Below are 22,309 nucleotides of genomic sequence, written 5' to 3' on the forward strand. Positions count from 1 at the left end.
AGAAACAAACAAACAAGTGAAATCATGGCTGTTAAGCATGGGCTACATTCAAGATACAGCATCTGATCCAGAGATGATGACAGGCGAGGGAAACAAAGGCCAGAAGGCCAAAAACACAATGGGAGGTCTGTAGTTAGCAAAAGGAAGGGAATTCCCCAGTGGCTTAGATCAGTGAGAAAGATCCAACCCATCCTGTCCAACTGCTGTTCTTGCTGCTCTCTCAGCAGTTTGCTTCCTTGGCTACAGTTGGGTAGTGGTACATAGCCCATGAGTTCAGGAGGACTCACTGAGAGAAGAGGATGCACTAACACAAATTGTGAGCTGAATGGAAGGTCATAGTATGAAGAGCATATAATTCACAACATTTTTGGTTGCTAGATAAAATGCCCGCTACTCAAAGACTTTTTCAGGCTTTTGTTCTCCCTCCACTCAGACAACGTTAAATAAATCAAAGACAGTGTTGCTCTTTTAAAATGACTTCCTAACAAGCAACACAGGAGGAAAAGGAGATATGATTGCACTCACCTCGTTCTCTTCTTCTCTGTTGCAATCCAGCCAGGGAAGCATGCAAAACAAACAGAGAAAGCATGAATACTAAGAGGAAATGCAAGAACTTTGGTTTTTTGGTATAAATTCTTCCTCAAAACTGGATTAAAAATTAGCTACAGATAAGGTCTCAGAGCAGTAAGCTGGGCTTTCCCGTGCAAAATAAGGACATCTCCATTTGATCCTGTGGAAATTCTTCAAGTTACAATATTCTTAAGGCAACCTTGGAATGCTCTGGTATCTCATCTCAGTGTCTAAGATCATGTTAAAACAAAACAGGAAAAGTGTTAAGATGTCTACCGCCAAGGAGGGCAATAATCTTCCCTTCTTTAAAAAAAAAAGTAGATTTACATCTTAATTCTTCCTGTATTACAGTTTAACAGGGTTTTAGAAATTAGCACTGAGGCACAGGACAACACATGCTAGCCACCTCTAAGGGGAAGAGGTAATAGCCCTATTTCATTTTGGAGATCAGCCATTTTTCAGAATTTTCACATTCAACACACATTCATAGGGTAAACCTTGTTAAAGCAAGGCAGCTTATGTTTCAGTGTCCTGTCTCCGCCTTACCCCACTCCACAGCCACTGTGCATTCTGAACAATTCAGCTTCTACTTTTAATATATTAAGCTGACAGGACAATTAAACTGCTTAGTAAGAAGTCATAAAAATTAGGTGTAGACACAGTAGAACTTAATGCAATTAAGATTATTTAATGCATCCTACCATATTTCTAACCAAGTGCATCACTAAAAAGCCATAAATAGCACAATCACAAGAAAGCCATACACCCCAAAGACATTATTAAAGAACCATCAATTTCAGTACTTTTAAATCACATTTGATAAATTTCCTCAAACTCATACTTAAGGACCAAATCTCGAGCCCCTCATCAGGCTTCAGAGGAACTGAGATTCAACTGCCCCCAAGAGAATCCACCACTCCTGAACCTATGCTAGAAGACTCCTAGCATAGGTTCAGAAGTGGTGGATTCTCTTGGGGGCAGCCAAATCTCAGTCTGACCCAAAACACAGCCTTAAAACTCTGCAGCATACATGCCACTTTATAGGCCACACGTCAGTTCACATGGCATGTCCTGAGATATACAACATGATGAATAAAAGCAACTTTCCCTCAAGCACACACACAGCTCAACCACAAGGGCGAAGGGAATAGAACCATCACAGACTATTTGAATAAGAGTCCCACTGAACCATAACTCATCCTAAGTCACAAAATCCATACTGATTTGTGCACTAGTCTTTTTTTTTTTGGCAGAATTGTATCTATCAGTTTAACAGTCAATTTCAAAAGCGGAGCCATCAAACCAGCCAGTAAGGCACTAAAGAAAAAATCCAGCTTTTGTTCTACATATTTCAGTGTTCCCATGCCACAACAAATCCCAGGCACCATGGTGCCTAGTATGTTGAGCACTTACTGTTAAGTGCCTCTTGGTCATTTGGTCATTCTCAGTAGAAGTACAAAGCTTATTTAGGTGAGGGATAGTTGTGATGACAACTAGGGTGGCTCCCCATTTATTTATACAATGCACAGGATCTCTATACTGCCATTTCAGTAGCTTTCCTAAAGTGGAGGAATCACTCTGCAAATATTAAATATTGATAATATTTTATTATGTGCCTAACTTTCATGTTTCCTTCTTAGATGTCATAACTTTCTGACCGAAGCAAACCATGCTGGAGATACCCAAACACTTTACACTGGTCAGTGAATCCACTCTAAGGAATGAGAAATAACCCACATCTATAGACCGGTCATTGTGAATCCTAGTTCAAGATACAAAAAAATAGCAATCTATAATGCCTTGCGAACATCACAAATGAGGCACGGCATGTCATCAATCCTCTCAGAATTTAAGAAATGGAAACTGTATCTAGATCTTCAGAAATTTTAAAAATCCATAACGGAATAGGAAAAAAATGTTTTCCTTCAGTGGCACAAAAATGTGCATTTCTGTTCAACTCAACTCAGCTAGAAAGAGGAAAAAGAAGCAGGAGTTGAAGAGGAAACTGGTAACACTCTGATAAATCACTACGAGCACCCAAATGAAAGACTGATTCGTTAATATTATGACTTTCAATGCAGACCTAAGATTCAAGAGCATCCATTTTACAATATATTGGCAAATTTATTTCCACAACAAGTTCCAGTAATATAATAGCACTGGAAGTGCAAAAGCGTGTTGGGTTAAGTTACTCAGAAAGAAAGGGCCAGAACAGTGCTTTCTTAACAAATTATAAATTATTTTTTTTAAGGAGTATTTGGTGCAGTTTAGTTTTTTACTGTGGAAGTTATCCTGGGGTCAGGGCTTTTAAATTTTAAAGAGCTTCTTCCAGGGCAGACTGAGATGTAAAGGTGGCCCAGGAACAAGCGAAGCTGAGCGCCCCCTGCAGTGCTGGCAATTCAACAAGAGCTGCTGCTTGGGTAAGAACCAGACAGCAGCAATGCAAAATCTGAAAGCCGGTACTTGGCTACTGCCTCCTCCTACACTGCTCGCCAGGCCCAACCCACGTGGCGGTCTTGCAGCTTGGCTTAGAGTCACTGGATGGCAGAGGTGATGAAGAGCACACCGTGCTGCTGGCTGGATCTGAGCTAAACTGCCTCTAGGCCTCTGATCCGCTGCCTCGTGGCCACCAGCACCCTCCAAAGCAACAACTTACCAGGAGCTTTCCCAGTCAGAAGGGCCAGTCCAAACCCCACTGCTTCACTGCAGGATCCTAACTAATCAAGGTCCACATAGTGGACATGACAGCAACGTGGAACCAGATTTGGTAACGTGATGACATCACCGAGGAAGGGAGCACCCTTTCATTGCAGTCCCTATGGACAGGAGGGTGGGGGAGAGGAAATGCATTGCCACTGTCAGACATCTAAGCACTTCCATGTCAAACTAACATTTTCATTGTCCTTGAACACCACGAAGACTTTTGCCTCAATCAAGCATACCCACAAGACCTACTTTCTGCCCCAACTAGTCAGCTACAGACAACCATCACAACAAGGCTGTAACCCCTTCTTTCCTCCCAACTGGAGCTCCTGAGAAGAGTTTTTTACCCTTTCACAAAGCGATGAGAAAAATCACCCCAAAAGAAAGATCACTCAAAAGGGGATTTGTTTGTGAAATATGACTGTATTTTTGTTCTGAGTTGAAAACAACAAATGAAATACACACAAGTGTTCAAATGGAGACGCAGATCACGCAACAGACCAGAGAGAGACCTCTGTGCCGCACACAAGAATTCTCACACTTTACACAGGATGGCAGGCAGCAAAGCTTTCAGGAACAGTGCAGCTACTGATCCATGACAAAAAAGCTGGCATCACGATAAGGCCAGCTTGCTGAAAAACTACAGGGGAGATGCCCTAGCTCGGATCAGAGATTTTAAAAACTCACCCGATTAGCCAGGAAATACTAGGACATTTCAGCACTTTTAATGGGCGACTGAAGAATGGCTGTCAAGTTACATCTACACCCTCGAGCATCATCACTCAACCAACCAGCTCTCACAATAATCACAAATTGTTGGTCAGCTGGAAATGCAGTGAAATGCCAAACAAAATCCCCTTTGCTGCTCCACCTGGGGTTTCAATAAATGAGAAAAAAAAAATCATGGAGACATGACCTAACTTTGGGGCAGTCGATATCATGCACCAAAATTTTTCTGTACTCCTGTGCAAACCTCCAGAGGAAAAACCTCTCTTTGCCTAGAGAAGGTAAGGTAAAGGAAGCCTGGCGGGGGCAGCATGCAGTGACAATGACCATGAGCCAAGCTGCACTGTCCAAGGATTCCTTCCATGGCACCAGTATATCCATATTTCCATAAGCAACATCCACGTTTTCTAGAATCAAGAATGCCATCGGACGATTATTTTGACTTTTCCAGCCTTACAACTGAGAAGGCACTGTGGATATTCCCCCTTGATTAAGTGACTTGGTTGGAGACAGGAACTTCAGCCTATGTGACAGTGCAAAGAGGCGCCAGAAGCAAGGGGCAGTCACTTTGGGCATGTGTTCCAAAGATCTAGGAGAACTTCATGACAAATTCCACATAATTCTAGATAGCAATTTTCCCAAAAAACTCACAGTAGTATAGATTACACTGTAATAAGACACAATATAAATTAGGGAACTACTGTTAGTTACATATATTTTTTAACACCTTTACTAACAATGAGTTCTTCTTCTACAGCCAAATTTATTCCCTTATTTAAAATGTTGTTTACTTTTAATAAGTTGAATGTGACTCTATCTTGTGTATATATTTTTTCCTTGCACCTATCTTGTGTGTATATTTTACTTGGCATAAAGGTACAAGCACCGAATCATTACTGACCCATGGGGGGATGTCGCATCACGATGTCTTCTTGGCAGACTTTTTGTTACAGGGTGGTTTGCCATTGCCTTCCCCAGTCATCTACATTCCACCCCCCCCCAACCACCAGGAAACTGGGTACTCATTTTACTGACCTTGGAAGGATGGAAGGCTGAGTCACCCTTGAGCTGGCTACCTGAACCCGGCTTCCGCCAGGATCGAACTCGAGTCATGAGCAGAGCTTGGACTGCAGTACTGCAGCTTACCACTCTGCGCAACATGGCATATAGAAGCACATTTAAACAAACAAGCCTTCTGTTTTACACTGAACATACTGTATTGTCGTGTTCACAAATGGTTGGATACCCCAAATGCCACCAAGACAGTCTATGCATTCTTAGATACAATTAGGATGGCTAAAAAAAATATGAAAAACCACCACTAAAGTTATTCTTACGTAACTACTATATTTGAATCTGTGCATTTCCTGAATCAGCTCCACTTCTGAAACTGAATTTATGCACTGTATCTACAATCCTACAAAAATATTTGCAGTTTTCTTATCAGTTAGCATCCAAGCTATACTGGCAAATGAAGAGTGTGCCAAATATCCTGGACACTGGCCTGACTTCAGACAGGTGATTCTTTATCAGTAAGATCATAAATTTTTAAAGAATGCATGTGATGAATATTTCAGAGCTAGAAGAAATATGTATTTTATCATGTCAATAATCACTAGCTTACAGGGAAAAAAACCTGGCAGGAAAACAGCAACCCTGAATCACCCAACCTGGAGTCTGAAGAAGGAAGCTTCAGCTCTCAAAAGCTTATACCTTGAAAATCTTGTTAGTCTTTTAAGATGCCACTGGGCTCTAATCCTATTGAAATCACCCAAGTTCCCTTAACACCAATTTTCATTGGGATGGATGGATGAAGGCAGACCACAGACAAAATTACAGATTTCCCCATCAGGATAAACGGTACACACTCACGTGACGTTAAAGGAGCCAAAGAGCTGTTCAGTATCATAAATGAGAGATTACTAAAAGCTGCAAGCAATAAACTCTTCCTGTAATTAAATTTAGCTTTTAAATGATCATCATTGTCACTCAGTTACTGACAGATGTGGCTATTAGGTGGGGGTGGGTGGGTAGAAAGGCCAAAATGACTTTCAAGTTTTATCATGTTCGGATAATTACTCTCTAATGTGCCAAGAGATAAAATTACTGCTAGTTTTCAGGTTTAAGTGAAATAAACGGCAAGCTAATTTACTACGAGCAATTATGCAGCTGGTAACGTAGCACCACTGGCCCTCAAAGGATGCCCTTGTTTCTAAAAGTAAAAATCTCCTTGACTGTCCTGTGAGAAGGAGAAAGATGAACGGACTGCAGGAAAAAGAGGTTATGGGCAGCACCTTTTTAAAATAGCTACTATTTCATTTATACCAGTTGTTGATTTGCACAACTGCTACCAAAACCAAAAAGTTATGCGCATCCCTGATGGCAGGCGGGCAACTGATCCATTACATGCAGATACCTCAAACACTGGTCCTCCGTATCTCCGTTTTCTCCCTGCCTGGCAGCTACGATCAATACTGGCCTTGCCACAGCAGCCCCTAATCGGCATACTTTTCCCTCATTCCCCCTCAGTCCAAACATCTACATTTGTTTAAAAACTCAAATCTCTGAAGGAGAAAAAAGTTTTGCAGAATAAGCAGTTTAGGAAAACTAGCCTGTTTTGCAAAATCTATTCAAACTGTGTTAATTAGATAAGGTTGATGGGGAGGGGGAAGGAGAGAACAATTCACCTACATACAGCCCTCTCTATCTAGTAATTCCTACTTTTAGAGAGAAAGAGCTCAGGCATGAAGGCTCTTTGAGTATAGTTTGGCGGGTAAAAATCATAAGTGAGATATAGGAAAAACAGAAGATTCAAGGAGAAAAAACTGGTCCGGTAACATGAGTGTGCATATGTGTAAAAATATTAGTTTAGCTTATTTGTTATGATCAAAGATCAGCCAACAACAATATAGTAAGCAAGACATAAGCAAATAAAGAAGCATAGGTGAATACAATGAATAATTCACAGCCTCCATATAAAGTAATTTTGGTAATATTGATATAGTTGTTATAAATATTTAACCAACTGCTTCCTTAACAAACATGCTGAGATGCAAAATTTAGCCACCTTAAGGGAGATTTCATTAGAATGATATGAAAGGAGCATAAAATTTGTCAGATCTACTTGGGAAATTGGATAAAATTTGGGTAATATATATAGGAAGCAGATATCATTACAGAATAAACAAGAGAGTGCCACCTGTTCAACTACATCAACCATATCCAATTGGAAAAATGTGTTGGAAAACACACTGAGAACAAGGAGACCGTAAATATCTCCCTTCCAAAGAGGCTGATGGTAAAATATTAAAATGAGCCAAAGCAGACACTCTTCCAATATTTTGGAAGTTCTAAGGCATACTTTGCCAGGGCGATTTTTTCACCACAATTTGTTGCCACTAGATAGGTCTGAGCATATGCGCTATTGGTTTGAATACACTGTTTGATCATTTGTTGTTTGATTATTCCTTTACCCTGCCCAAACCCTAGGAGCCTGTGGGGCTTTAAGAGTAAGTCCATACAGTAGATTTGAGAGCAAAGATATGAAGATAACTCTACCTAGGTATATTAAGGTATGCTAGAAAGTTCCCAACATGAATAGATTTATCTTGAAGGTAAAGCCCTCCTTCCTTGGTGGAGTTAAATTCCATACTGGTTTTAAATGTGTTGTAAACTTGCTTGAGAATGAAGTGTTTATAGGTGGGGTATAAGCAGACTTCGGCATCTCTAAGCACACCTCTCTATGGCAAGCAACAGTCTCTACTGAAACTCAGTGCATGCTTTTTAAATAATTTACATACATACACTCTTCAGCAAGGGTTTGATCACCTATGCTTATTATTTATCTTTAAATAAAGGACACCTTTGGGAAGGAACACAACCACTCTATACACTACACAACTGCATGCCTGAAACAAAACCACCCTCAAACAACCAGCAAAGATTATGAGGCCACTTGCAGTTGAATAAAAAAGGCTTGTTTGCACAACACTGTAGGGTAAACATGATTTTGTTTCCTCGTTCATTGTAGCCAAGCGTTCGCAACAACATTTTCATTGAAAGAAAGCCTCAACTCAGATGCTAAACAACCCTCACTAGGAGACACCTCTTGAGTCAACTTAGCTACAAGCGCTTCTCCACTAACGTTCAAAGAAGTCTGCTGTACCCACAAGGTTGGGACAGGGACAAACTATTTTCTGTTGCAGCAATCTGTAATTCAATGATGTGCCTTTTGCGTCTGTCCTTCAGGGTGTGATGAGACAAGGAAGGGGCACACCCTCTTTATAAACCTATGAACAAAAACGCAGGGAAACAGCAGATTTTGATCCTGCTCTTTGGCCTATTTAGTCCAGTACTGTCTACAATAACTAGCAGCAGAACAGCAGGATTTGAGTCCGGTGGCACCTTAGAGACCAACAAGATTTTCAGAGTGTAAGCTTTCGAGAGTCAGAGCTCCCTTCTGACTCTTGAAAGTTTACACTCTGAAAATCTTGTTGGTCTCTCAGGTGCCACTGGACTCAAATCCTGCTGGTCTGCAGCAGACCAACACGGCTGTCTACCTAAAATAATCAGCAGCAGCTCTCCACAGTCTCAGGCAGAGGGTCTTCCTGAACCCTACAGCCTGACTGTGCAATGCTTCATGAAGCTTTTGCTGTGCCTTTCATCACACAAGCTATATAGCACACAATGCCTAACCTTTGGACACATGCAGCATAGACTTGGAAAAGCACATGCAGGACAGCTGCTCTGTCTTTTTCGAGGTGGACCCACCAGGAGTGGAAGCAGCAATAAAATATTACTCTCCAGGAAAGAGAAGGGGGCGAGCAGCACAGCTGGAATGCCTGGACCTCATTAGATTGAATTTTGAAGGGCTCACTCCTTGCAGATAGCAAAATCCATGCAATAGGGCCAGCCGTATCTAAAACAAGGGTTATGCAACTTGGAGTTTGCAAGATAAAGAACTTTGTGGGAAAAGACCCAATGTCAGGGTTAAAAAAAAACTCGCAGACACGTAAAACTTTGGGAGGAAAGTCTGGCCGGAGCTCGGCTGCCATTTTGGGTTGTTGTAATAACGACAAGGCATGCTGAGGCACCCCTCTTGAAACCTGGCAGGGATCTTAAAGGTGAAGTGAGCAAGAAAGAAACAGTAAAATACTCTAGTCCTGTGCAGATGACCCATCCACATTTCAACATATCACGTGGTAAGGGAGAGCAGGCACGAACGCGCTGGCCCACCCCAGCTTCCACACAATCACCTGGTCATCTGCACAGTGTCAACATGCAGAGGAAGCGCTTGCACTCCTCCTCCCTAGGGCTGCTGACATTTTGAAAACAGTGTCGCTGATTGTGGGGAGGCAGGTGTGCCATGGGCACTTCTTCTGCAACCTGGCTATTGCACTGGGGCGAGGGCAACACACTCATGCCCACTCTACCACCTCGTGCAGCAAGTCAGCGCACCAGCAGGTTGTCTGCACAGGGCTAATGGTGACTGGAGGGGGAGAGAATTAAGTAGGAAGTGGGACTTTCCTTCCCCCGTGAATCCTCCTGCGTCTCTCCGCAGAGACGATCCTTGTATTCAGATCCAGCCCCAGCCATGGATTTACCTGCTCGCCTGGCAACGCTGCCTGGCCCACTACCGAGCTGGACGCCTGTGCGGAAGATCAACCAAGACTGCCTGATTGAATCAGAGTAAAGAGTCCTGTAGCACTTTTAAGACTAACCAAGTTTATTGTAGCATAAGCTTTTGAGAACCACAGCTCTCTTCGTCAGATGCAAACATCCCTGGAACTATCCAAGTCTTCCAGCTAGCACTTTGGCTCAACGAAGTCTAAGTAACTACTTACAGGAAAGCCTAAGCCTGCATCTGCAGCCGAATGCTACGATTCACAAGTGACGGCCTACAAGAAATACAAGGCTACCAAAATCAAACTTCCCACTTCTGACAAAAGCATCCATGGCAAAGCCTAGATGAAGTCTAGCAAGAGCATCTGGTCATTCTCCCCCAGCAGACCAAAATCCCTCTCCACAAGGCAGGACAGTATTATTTACTCCATAAGCCACTGGAGGAAATTTGGACTACTGCACAGCAAGAATCACCGCAAGCCAGGCTGTTGCCATCATAGCTCTCATCAGAAAGATTTACTGGGTGGAATATTCAAAACTTCTTAATATGTCCACGGTGCCTGGAAAAAAAGGTCACCACTCATTCTTGCACCCAACAGCTTTGCCACATCAAGCATTTCTTTCTCTCAGCCACCCCACTGTTTCTTTATTGTACAAGAACCTCTTACTGACATCTCTCTCTGCCCAAGACCACACTGCCACAATCCATCATATTCCTAGAGCTGAGCCAAAAAGCAGTTTCTCACAAGTGGTTGCTTTAAATCAAGCCCATGAGGGTGTGGGTGCAAGACGTATGTTGCCTGACAGCAACACATGCGGCCTCAGCTCAGTGCCAGAGACAACACATCCTACTTACAAGACATGGAGATCAATTCCAAGGATCTCTAGAAGCAGGGGCGAGCGCCTCTCAAGTATGCACATCGGCAGCTGTCATGCTGCTTTCTGAGACTCACTGTCAGACTGTACAGAAGTTGCAAATGTGTTTTGTCAGAAGTCCTCCAAAAGACACAAGTCAGGCCAAGCTAAAGAGGTCTGATTAACTGTCCAGGAAGGCTCCCAACTCTTTCTCAGATGCTTGCGTTCCTTTCACCTGGGCAAAGAGCACAAGAAGGCATTGCTAGAGGAAACGGTATGTCTTCTGTATTCTAGTGAGAGCAGAAGAAACTAAAACAGTGCTGAACCCTGCTTTAGGATACTTGCTACGATAAGGCTGGATGGACATTTCACAAAAGCCATAAAGCATCAGGTCAGCTAAGAGAAGTTATTGTTTTTAAAACATGTCAATCATAGCTAGGCCCCTCCAGTTACTGGGCAAGAAGACGTGGGGTTGAAACCCATAGAAAATTTCTGCTAACGGAAGGAGGGAGGTGATTTTCACTGATCCGCCCTCTCTCTCTCTCTCTCACACACACACACGCACGCACGCACGCACGCACGGACGCTCCAGACCTCTGATTGCTGCCTCATGTGGTTCCGGTCCCCTAGGAACAACATTTTGGACCCAGTGAAAAGGTAAGGAAGTTGAACTCCACTGACAGAAATCTCTTCCATCTGCAGATGTACTGAAGTGATCCAAGGTATGCAAGACATGGTGTGTGTGTGTGTGTATTTTATACATGCTGTCAACATACATTCTATTTTACTTAGCAAAAAAAGCAAGACAAAGCGGTACCTGCTGCAAAGAGTACAATTAACTATCAGCAATGCAAATGAAGAGCACATCTGCTTTTTTTGATCATTTTGTACATACTATACTCTAAATCTATTATTTATTATCAAAGAGTCTGGTGGCACAGAGTGGTAAGCTGTAGTACTGCAGCCCAAGCTCTGCTCATGACCTGAGTTCGATCTTGGCAGAGGCCAGGTTCAGGCAGCAGGTTCAAGGTTGACTCAGCCTCCTTCTGAGGTTGGTAAAATTACTGAGTTTCCTGGGGGTAAAGTGCAGATGACTGGGAAAGGAAATGGCAAACCACCCCATAACAAAAAAGTCTGACAAGAAAATGTTGTGATGCAACGTCCCCCATGGATCAGCAAAGACTTGGTGCTTGCACAGGGGACTACCTTTACCTTTTACCTTTTACCTTAAATCCATAATTTGTGCTTCTATGGAATTTGGATTAAAAATTAGGTTGAGAGTAAAGCTGGCAAGAGAAAGCAATAGAGGGGCATACCTTGCTTGACCCCCCACCCCCCACCCCAAGTCTTAAGGTCAACCACTGAGATCTTCCTATAAGTTTCAGTTTTAGGAAGCAAAATTGTCATCATCTTGGAGCACAGCCTTTCCTGTAGTGGCTCTGCAATATTTCCTTTGCCATTCAGGATTTCAGTTTTTTTTCCTGGAGGATGCTTTCCTACTGTTTCTTCATTTAATGGTGTAGGGCAATTTTATCAAGTTTACATTTCATTTTTTAAATTGCCTTGCAAACTTTTTTGGAACTGTATAAAAATAAGTTAAATAATGTTTAAGGATATAAAGGAAGGGAAGATGAGATTATATAGAGGACAGAAGTTCTACTCCTTGCACACTGCACGTTTCCAGATGGTGTTTTCAAGTGTCTCAACCACCATGAGGAAATAAAAACTTAGAAAAAATAGAGTTGGGAGTCATGCAGTCCCCTGATGCCCAGCAAAAAGCCACTTCTCACTGTCAGAGGAATTCTCGGGAGTAACATAAAATGTAGTGGTGGTGGGGGGGGGGAAATGGAGGAAATGGCAGGACCCACCCACACCCCTTTTTCATATGCTAGTCCTGAAAGAGCTCACTGAAGGGATAGGGATTTCTGCTGATCCCCCTCCCCACCCTTCTTGATGCAGCCACAAAAGCCACATCCCACTTACACAAACTCACCCCCTTCATGGTAGCGTATAATCCAATCCCTGGCCAGATACATCTAATCTGAATTTTCCACACCCAGAATTACAGAAGCCAAATGACCACTACCAACATTTCTCACTTGCATTCTAAAAATGTTAATACAGAGGTGGACAGAAAACCTTCCAAGCATGGGAATATTACAGGAACTTCCAGACACAGCAGCATAGCATCAAACTAATCATCCAAAATTATATAACAGCTGAAACCAGGCATTTGGGCACATAAACTGTTCTCTTAGATCAAGTCACACTGCCAAGCTTTAAAGAAAGTTTCCAGAGCCCAGAAAGGTCAGGGCAGCACATCTCTAGACAAGAAAAAAGCAAGATTATCAACTCTTAACATTACTGTTCCGCACTGGAGATGGTTGCTGTGGATACAACAAACAAAAATCCTCCAGTTGTAAAATGGCACCACAGAGCCAACAGTCCCCCCCCTCCGCCCACAGTAGATTCTGTCTTTACACACAAACAAAACATCTTACAAAAATGGGAACACATGGGACTCAACTAAACTAAACTGTATTAAGACTACTTGGATCCTGAGCACTGTAGTCCTAGGAAGTTTCATTTGCATGACATCTCTGTTTATACAGAACTTCCCTTCTTCGGCCATCCAGTCTCTTATCTGGTCAAAGCAAGTGGCATAAGCCCTTATGAGCATATGACACCAAAGGTCTGGGTTTTGTGCAGCCTCCCCATGTCCTCAGGGAGGAGCCGTGGGTCAGTGGCACAGGGCATGCCTTGCACGAACAAAACTGCAGATTCAGACTACGTCATCCCTAGTTAGAAGACCTCTGGAAATGCATGTTGGGACAAAAGCTGTATGTTTCAGACCCTGGAAGCTGCCGCCATAGCAGACAATCTTAAGCAAAATGGACCAAAAGTTTAACTTCATATAAAGCAGCTTCATATATTCATGTACGTTGCCACCTTTGGGGCACAACTCCAGAGTGCCGCTTTTGACCAATAAGCCCATACAAGGCTCAGACCCAAAAGAACTTCAGCACTGTCCCACAGCGATCCCTGAAGGCAGACCAGAAGGTACTCACAGCCCCACTAGTATCCTAAAGTTAAATGATGACATAAGGACAAGCATTCTCGGTGGTTTCTCCCCAGGTATAAATTCCCTTCTTGAGGTTCTCCAGAAGAGATGTTAAGACTTTCCTGTTTAGGAAATGATTAAAGAGGAAAAGATGAATAAGGATTCATTTTAGCAAGATATCTGAATCTTTCCAAGATGTTATTTTAATGTCATAACACCTTTAGGGATTTTTATTTGCTATAATCTGCATTAATTTTGTTACCCGCCTTAGGGACATATTTTGGAAGAAAAGCTGGCTTATAAATATTTTAAAATAAATACAAATGGTTACCTGCCTCAAGGTCTTGGGAACAAAGCAGGTGATGAGCCAAAACAAGAACCCAAGGTATTTTCCTAATCCTTGGTGTGCAAACACACACTAGCGTTTTATGTACAAAACCACCACCGTCAGCAAAACCATCTTGTGCCTATTGCAGCTTCCCCTCCATTTGACTGATCTACTGAACCTAATAACATCCAGGCATCCAAATCAAGCAAGACACAATTTGAAGTGCCTCCTCAGTGTGAAAAGTCGTGTTCTCTAGCAAGCAGTTATAAAAAAAAATTACACGCCACAACAAGAGCCAGGCCTCTTGCCCTTCATTTTCATGCCCTCGGAGACAGTCATTAGTCTCTTTAATAAGGAAGGTGATCATGAAAAGGTGCAGGTGTGAAACAAATCTTTTTTTTCCAGAGCCATTACCATCTCCCAGATGCATTACAACTATAAAATAATTGAGCAAACTCCCTTGCTCTGTTTGACTCGATCCACCCAAATGTATTTTGCAACCAGTAAAACATTCTGGTGAGGACTAAAGTTACTAATAAACTTCTCTGCAGAGAGAAAAAAACCACAAGAGGGTTGGAAGTTGGAACCAAACCCTAATCGATACAAAATAAGCCCCCAGACTCTTTATTTCCTACAGATTCCTAAAGCGATAAGCTGCAGAACTTACATTTGAGAGACTTTAGCTGTCTGAGGGCCGAAGAGGAAATTTTAATAGCAACACTTGATTTCTTTGTCTATCAAAATAAGATTTTTTTTTTACCACAGCACCAGCATTTGTTGTCAGCCCCTGAATTCTCCCCACACCTCTATTCCATCCAACTAATGCAGTACACAAGATTAACATGCAGGGGCCACGTGACATCTACATTTATACTTCAGAGTATAAAAATACTCTAAATAAATTTTGCACCGTGCCTAGCCAAAGACTTTTGGCACATTTGCCATTGGTAAGCCTAAAAATACAGCACAAAAGAAGCAGGCACGAGTGCAGGCTGAGCCCACAGGATGCTATGGCTAGTGCGCTGTTCTAAGACCAGGGAGAGCTGGGTTCAACCCCCCACCGGGTGACCTTGCACTAGTCACTCCCTCTCAGACAAATCTTTGTTACTAAGATTTTGTAAGACTATCAGGTTGGTGGGCAAGTACACTGCTCTGAGCACCCTGGAGAAAGGATGGAATAAAAGCATAACAATGGGGTAAAGAGATAATAAAATAATGCCATCACATGGCTCAAGTGTAGCCTCTTTGTCAAGGTGTACCACTTATGCCATGAGATTGGTGACAGCCAGTTTGGTGTAGTGGTTAAGAGCGTGGGACTCTAACCTGGAGAACCGGGTTCGACTCCCCCCTCCTCCACTTGAAGCCAGCTGGGTGGCCTTGGGTCAGTTGCAGCTCTTCCAGAGCTCTCTCAGCCCCACCCACCTCACAGGGTGATTGTTGTGGGGGTAATAACAACATATTTTGTAAACCTCTCTGAATGAGTGTTAAGTTGCCAGTATATAAGGACAGTATATAAATCAAATGTTATTTTTATGGTTATGATGGGTTGGTCACCTATCCCCAAAGTCCACTGATACTACTGATAAATCCTTAGTTGTAGTATTAGTAACAGATGCGGATCAGAGACTGAAGACCTGTTTTACCCTATATAGTATGTTCAGACAGGCCTTTTTACTCCCATAACCAACTTCATTGCTCTTCCCAGTTTTCGTCAGTGTTCTGTCCAACCAGCTTGGTAAAGGTTCAGCAGCCTAAAACTAGTCCCAGAGTAGGCTCAGTTTTATCTGACCATTTAAGTATAATATATGTGCTCAGTTCTCTTGAATTGGGACAAGGCTTTATTCTCTGGTTTCCCCTTGAGATGCAAGTTTGGTCAAAAGATGTCGTGAGCACCCATAGCCTCCTGAACAAATAAGGAATATACATTCGAAAAAATCATGATCTACCCAAATTTTCCTTTTAAAAGGTAACACAGATACCCAGATGTCCACTTTAACTATGCTTTTCGTAGGATTTTCAAACAACTGCCAGATCTCCTAGCAACAACCACCTGGTTTTACACAAGTGGGAGCCGTTCAGGTGCTTATCCCATCAATTAAGTGCTAAACAGCAGAGCACTTGCACAAACGCAGACCCATTCACCTGCTACAGGTAGAAGAGCAAGATCTGGGTCCAACAGCATTTTAAAGACCAACTAGATTTTCAAGGTGTAAGTTTTCTAGACAAAGGAAGCTTTGATTATTGAAAGCTCATACCTTCAAAATCTAGTTGGTCTTTAAGGTACTACTGGACCTGGATCTTGCTATCTGACTACAGAACAACATGGCTACCCACCTGAGAGTACTACAGCTAGGTTTTTCAGTTTTGACAACACAGCTGTTGTATTGCCTGATGCAAACTTTAGCAGTAGCTTTGGTCATCCACCAAAAACTTGGTGCTTAAAAAAAATAGTACTTGAATTAGTTAAAGAGTATGTGTTTCTTTAATTTGCCTATTTCATTTTGGTCACTAAAAGGCGGGGTTAGTACAGAATTTGGAGGTGGACTCAGAGACATGGATGGCAGAAGGAAAAGATGAGTGGCATGCAGAGTTGTATCCTGCAGCCATGTTCTACTAACAGCGGCGCTTTCCTCTGGCAGGAGGAGCCACGCCCTGACACAGGACACACTTCTGAGGCCCTAGCATCAGGGCAAAGCTCCTCCACTAGCAGAACGGATTCATGGGATTCCACATACAGGGCAGTGCTGGTGAAGAGGAGCTTAGGAGAAGAGAAAGCGCAATGGTGCAATGTGACACTCTTGGCCACTAGAAACTCAAAGCAGATCCTTTCCTACTTCGCAGTTTTAGGGGCTTAGAAAAAGATTTAAGCTGCGGCCCCGAACTTTTTTTAATGCATTGTTTCCCTAATCAAGACAAGTCACCATCTCACTCTTTCCCAGCAAAAGAATGTTTAAGCAGGCGCAATCAGTCAATTCTAACCAAGAAAAGGTCATACCACAAATGCCTTAAGTAACCTTTAAGGTGCCAAAGGATTCCTTGTTATTGTGGTTGTTTCCCCCTCCTGTGATTTGAATCACTCTCATCAGCCAGGGTAGTTAAAGAATAGTAATTCTTCACCATTCCAAAGTGTCTGATGGGTGGAGAAAATATGAATCCATTTAGAGGACTGCCAGAGCAAATTAATATATCTGGAGGGAGGGGGGATGCTAGAGAGATGGCTGAATGAAACGTTATTCTAGCAAGAGCCTCAGAGGTAAGTGCTGTGCTTTATGGTTTCACGTCATCAGGCCCATTCCTGGATCTCCCTCTCGCGGAAGGAACTTTGGGGTTGTGTTTAATTTTCAGATGACCACCTCTAGATGGTTTATGAAAGTGAGCACAGTAAAATACTTTACCTGGTTCATTTCATGCATCTGAGGTTTAATAAATCATCCAGGTATTTTCCAAGAGCAAACACGCTCAATTGGGTGTCCTGTGGAAACTGTACTGAGCTTAGCCGTTTCCACCATAACATCATACCTCAGAAGTTTCTTTAATCGGCATGCAAATAATGAACTTCAGTGAGAAAGCAGACTGTCACTTCACAAATTACTGCATATCACCACGTGACTGAACAACTTCCTTCTACACTTCATTCATCTGGTGTATACCCCACTTCTCTGCAGTAACCACATTTTAAAAAGCTGACCTAGACACAAGGTGATTGATTTAGCAGAATGCAGTTCGATCTAACACATACAATTCCTAGATTCGAGTCCAGCAGCACCATTCCAGGAACTCCATTTCTACAACTATCTACCGATATTCAGCAAAAATCCCTGTCTGTAACTTTATGGCAGACAAAGTGTCAGGCAGTGCTGTCCTATTTAAGGTACGTATTTGGGGGAAGCCATCTTCTCTATCACATAGAAAATATCCGGCAGCCATGACAGTCTATCAGAACTGTCCCCTCCCTGGCAACCAGCTACACTTGCCAGTTAGTTCTTGGAATGCCTTGTAGCTCATTTTAATCATTTTGTGGCATACTGAGGTAGACAGGAAGGCGACTATTGTTCAAGATAAAGTTCAGATGGCTATTTAAATACAGGCACAACTGCACTCTAATGAAGAATGCCTTTATACCAAACATTCTCTCACAATCTCCCACTCTCCTTTTGTTCAGGCAAAGACATCCAATGTTTACTTTCAAAGAGCACATCTATATATGATGTGAACATACAAATACATATGAGAAGCCATGTTCACAGTGTGGAATAATTTGAATTGCATATCATGTCTAAACTTATGACTTGCATTTTCTAAAGATATCTAACAATCCATTCCTTACAAGGAACCATAAAATGCAAACAGTCATGATAAAAAAAAATTATATCCCAGAATAAAAAGCCAAATTGTTTTGCTGCCAAGGTGACCAAAAGATTAGATTTTTGTTATAGTGACACAGGAGACATCTGGCTACAATGGAAGATTATGCAACTGTTGCAGTCCTGAGAATAATCCTGAACCCAAATTTACTGAATATTGACTGTTAAGAGCAATCACTCCTACAAGTATTTCTCATAAGTAGAGATGCTAAATATGACTCAGACAGTAAAAATAGAAGCTGAATTCAAAATTGAAAGATTTTCACATGCCACTATTTTGTAAAAGTCTTGCACAGTAAGGCATAATTTTACATAGAAATTCAAAGGTCATGATACTAGGTGTTTTGCAAAAACAAAGGTTTACCCTATTGCCCTCATCCAAAATTTTACCTTTCTACCTCTTCAGACCCATCCATATTCTGGGGAAAGATACACCAGTTGTCTGCCCCTTTCCACCTCAGAGGTGACTGCATTTCAGGGATGCTGGACGCATTAGGTTTATGATGTCCACTGGGATCCTTCGACATGAAAGTTGTGCTACAAAAATAAAATATTATTCAAGACAAATGGTTGTGGGTTAGATATACAGCTGAGAGAAGGGAAGCAAGGACGGTCTTAGCTGAAACACCTTCTCCAGAGACAGTTAAAACAAACAGGCCACTAGTGCCTGGGGTTGTGTACGTGCATTTTAGTGAAAATTGCTGGCAAAAAAAGAAAAACCAACACTAGATGTTCACACAGAGCATTTAATCTTCACATCTGTTTTGCCCACATAGGGAGAGTGAACATGGCTCTAATAGGAAAAAAAACTGCTCTAAAACAACAAATTCTACCTTTATTAACTGACACAGGGAGCTCAGATTCTCAAAAGTTTATACCCTGGAAATCTAGTTGGTCTTCAAGGTACTGGACCCTAATCTTGCCCTTCTACTACAGATCAACATGGCTACCCGCCTGAGACTCCCCTTCAAATGTTATTCAAAGCATAAAAGCTCAGGTTTTTCTAAAAGCCACTCAGAGCACTCAAGATGGAGAGCATTGGCAAGTGGCATACACTCAAGGTCACAACACACAGATTAGGTATCCCCTTTAACCAACACCTTTATCTCTTAACAAAAGAGCTAAGGAATGGTAAAATGAGGAGGCTCTCTCTCTGTTCCAATTCATACAAATGACCAAAATGGGGATTTTAAAAATTAGTGCTAGTGACAGAAACCATGGGGGTCACAATTATTCCACATTCAAAGTACTGAGGAGGAAACTTATGTAATGCTGAGGGAATACCACAGGAACTGCCCTTTTCTCTTTCAAGGACCCATACTGAGAAGAGAGCTAGGTCACCTATGATGGAAACGCTGAGTCTCGGCCACCTGGAAGCAAATCTAGTCTGCATAGGCAACTCAGTGAGGAAGATATTTACAAACCGGCTTTACCCCTCCTCATCCATAAAATGTTCTCAACTTCTTTATTAATCTCCCCCACCTTTTTGAATTAAGGGATCACACAGAGATTTCTAGATCTGTGTCAACCTGGGGGGGGGGGTTATCAGAGTAATCCACCACCTCACCCCACCCACATATACCTTTTCAAGAAGGGAATAAAAACACAGTGGCACCCCTCAACAGACCCTGGAAGCTACTGGAAAAACATATTTGCATCTCTGCTCAATATTATTTTATTTATTTAGAACATTTTTATGCCGCCTCTCCAGGAACCTGCCCAGCCATCAGACGACAGCGTGAGGGGAGGAAAGGTTCCTGTGAGGAAAGCAAATCAGGTTGGGGAACTTGGACCTGACTTTTTACGAAGTGTAATATGTAGTTTGCTCCTGAGGAAACGGATCAAGAGGGTACCCATACCCTGCGAAGGCCACCTTAGCCTGTCCTCAAATCTCCAGAGGCCAGACCAAGGCAAAATCCACACTGCATTGGATATGGAACCGTTGTAATCATTCATCTCTGAGGCAAATAATTACTATACTGCCATATCCGACGCCATGTGGAGTCACACAGAGACAGCAAGGTAATTCATCCAGTCCTGGTCCAGTGTGCCAGAAATGCTCTTCTTTGCGGGTGGGGAAACATGACCAGCTTGAAACGTGTCGGGATGCACCAGTCTTTCCCACCACATTCAAGACTGCTGCACATTTTTGATTTACAATCCTTGTCTATCAACTGCAGATACTGTCTTTTGAGATCTTCCCCCTCCATCATCTCCCTGGCCATTTGGGGGGGGGGGCATAAGGCATCTTTGCGTCCTGACTCTACACCTGCAGTGCAACCCTATGCAGAGATGCCATGTTGCAATCAAGGAGTCAAGTGTGGTGTAGGGGTTAGTGTCAGACTACAACCTACAAGACCCAGGTTCAAATCCCCACTCTGCCATGGAAGCTTGCTGGAGACCTTGGGCCAGTCACACGCTCTCAGCCTAACCTACCTCACAGGTAGGATAAAATGGAGGTGAGATGAACGATGTGAGCCATGTTAGGTCCCCACCGGGGAGAAAGGTAAGGTACAAATCATGTAAATAAATAAAATTAATCTACAGAGGATTCCTCCGTATTGATTAAGAAGACTAACAGTGCAATCCTAACAGAGTTTCTCCAGTCTGAGCACACTGATTTCAATGGGTTTAGACTAGAGTAACCGCTGCTTAGGACTGCACTGTTTGTGGGGAATTCCCATTCATGAAAAACTTACCAGTGTTGTTTCAGCTCTGTATTGGATTTCTTCTTGTTTTCAAATTTTTACAAATTTGCATTTGTACACCCTATTGCATCCCTAGGTGAAGATCCTTACTATTGATAGTATTGACTTACACTACATAACCTGCCTTGACTCTCAGTAAGAAGGGCAGACTATAAATAACAATGATAATAAATAATACATTTTTAAAAACTAAAAAGCCAAACACCTCTGTGAGTGTCTGTCCCCTGCCCGTATCAAGGTACTGGTGAGCAACACAACTGCCCCTTTATGCCCCCCCTAGAAAAAGATAACTTCGGGAAAGAAGCTGAAAAGGGCAACTGTTTGAGCTGCCTTGAGAAATGGCTGACGGGGGAACTCATGCCCGCCATGACCCTCACTGAGGAGAGTATCAATTCCCTCCTCACACACTCAAAACTGTGCTTTGAAGGGAGGGGGCGACGGGGAATTACATCCCCCTGTCACCCCCCCTCCCCCAACTCCGGAAAGCAACGGCCTTCTCGCCTCAAACGCCTCAGCTTTCGGCCCTCGTCACTCCCCGCCTCCGGCTTCTCTGGCCGGGGTCGGGCTCTCACTCGAGAGCGGGGATGCGCGGCCTAGCTTTCCGCTTCCCCCTCCGTCAGACCCGAGGGGGGAGAGCGGCGGCCGGGGTCTCTCGCCCCCAAAACGGCAGGGGGCGGCCCGAGGCTGAGCCCCCTGCTCGAGTGTGGGGGGAGAGGCTGAGGCGCCCACGGAGGGGACCCGGGGTGGGGCGGCCTGGCAATGTCCGCCCGCTCCTGGCAGGTGAGGCGGAGGACCCCCCCTCCCCCCGCCATGGCAAGAAACCCCCTTGCGGCATTAAAGTTTCGGGGGGGGGGCAGCAGTGGGGCTCAGCCTCCAGGCCGAAAGCGCCCTCGGCCCCTCACCCCGCGCCACGCCAGGGGCTCGGGGGGACGAGGCTTCCCCGCCTCCCGCAAAGGTGCCAACCGGGCTGGGGGCACGGCCGGGCGCCTCCAGGGTCGGGGCCGCCGCCGGCTGCGCCCCTTCCCAAGTGCTCGGGAGGGGGCAGCCATACTTACTCGAGGGTCGGGTGCTCCGGGTCGTAGAAGTCCCCCATCTTCGGCCTCCTCTTCCGCCGCCGCCGCCGCCGCCGGGCTCAGCGCAGAGACGAGGCGGGCGGGGGGCCGCAGCAGCGCCGAAGCCCAGCCAGGCAGCCACCGCTCCGCTCCCCCCCCCCCACCCCCAGGCCTGGCTCCGAGCCTCGCGCCGAGCGGGACGCGGCCTCCGGCTTGCCCCTGCCCCGGGGGCCGCCCTCACATGCTCCTCCGGGCGCCTCCCCCAGCCACCCCCCGGCGGGGCTGCCCCTCTCGCACCCAGCCAGCCGGCCAAGGCTCAG

At 43.9% G+C, this 22,309-nt stretch overlaps 1 protein-coding gene across 2 annotated transcripts in view; it reads right to left on the reverse strand.

The window, feature by feature from the left end:
• SETD2 (SET domain containing 2, histone lysine methyltransferase) overlaps positions 1 to 22,121 on the reverse strand; it is an 80,083-nt gene extending 57,962 nt beyond the window's left edge. For both annotated transcript variants that reach the window (XM_054992116.1, XM_054992117.1), the window contains exons 1-3: positions 21,993 to 22,121; positions 18,620 to 18,766; positions 526 to 541 (exon numbers count right to left, since the gene is read on the reverse strand). In XM_054992116.1, coding sequence (XP_054848091.1) covers positions 526 to 541; positions 18,620 to 18,766; positions 21,993 to 22,030 — 201 coding nt within the window. In that variant the 5' untranslated portion in view covers positions 22,031 to 22,121. The remainder of the gene's footprint in view (positions 1 to 525; positions 542 to 18,619; positions 18,767 to 21,992) is intronic.
• Positions 22,122 to 22,309: the final 188 nt, after the last annotated feature.

Source organism: Eublepharis macularius, chromosome 11 (assembly GCF_028583425.1).
Source record: "Eublepharis macularius isolate TG4126 chromosome 11, MPM_Emac_v1.0, whole genome shotgun sequence".
In the NCBI taxonomy this organism is placed as follows: domain Eukaryota; kingdom Metazoa; phylum Chordata; class Lepidosauria; order Squamata; family Eublepharidae; genus Eublepharis; species Eublepharis macularius.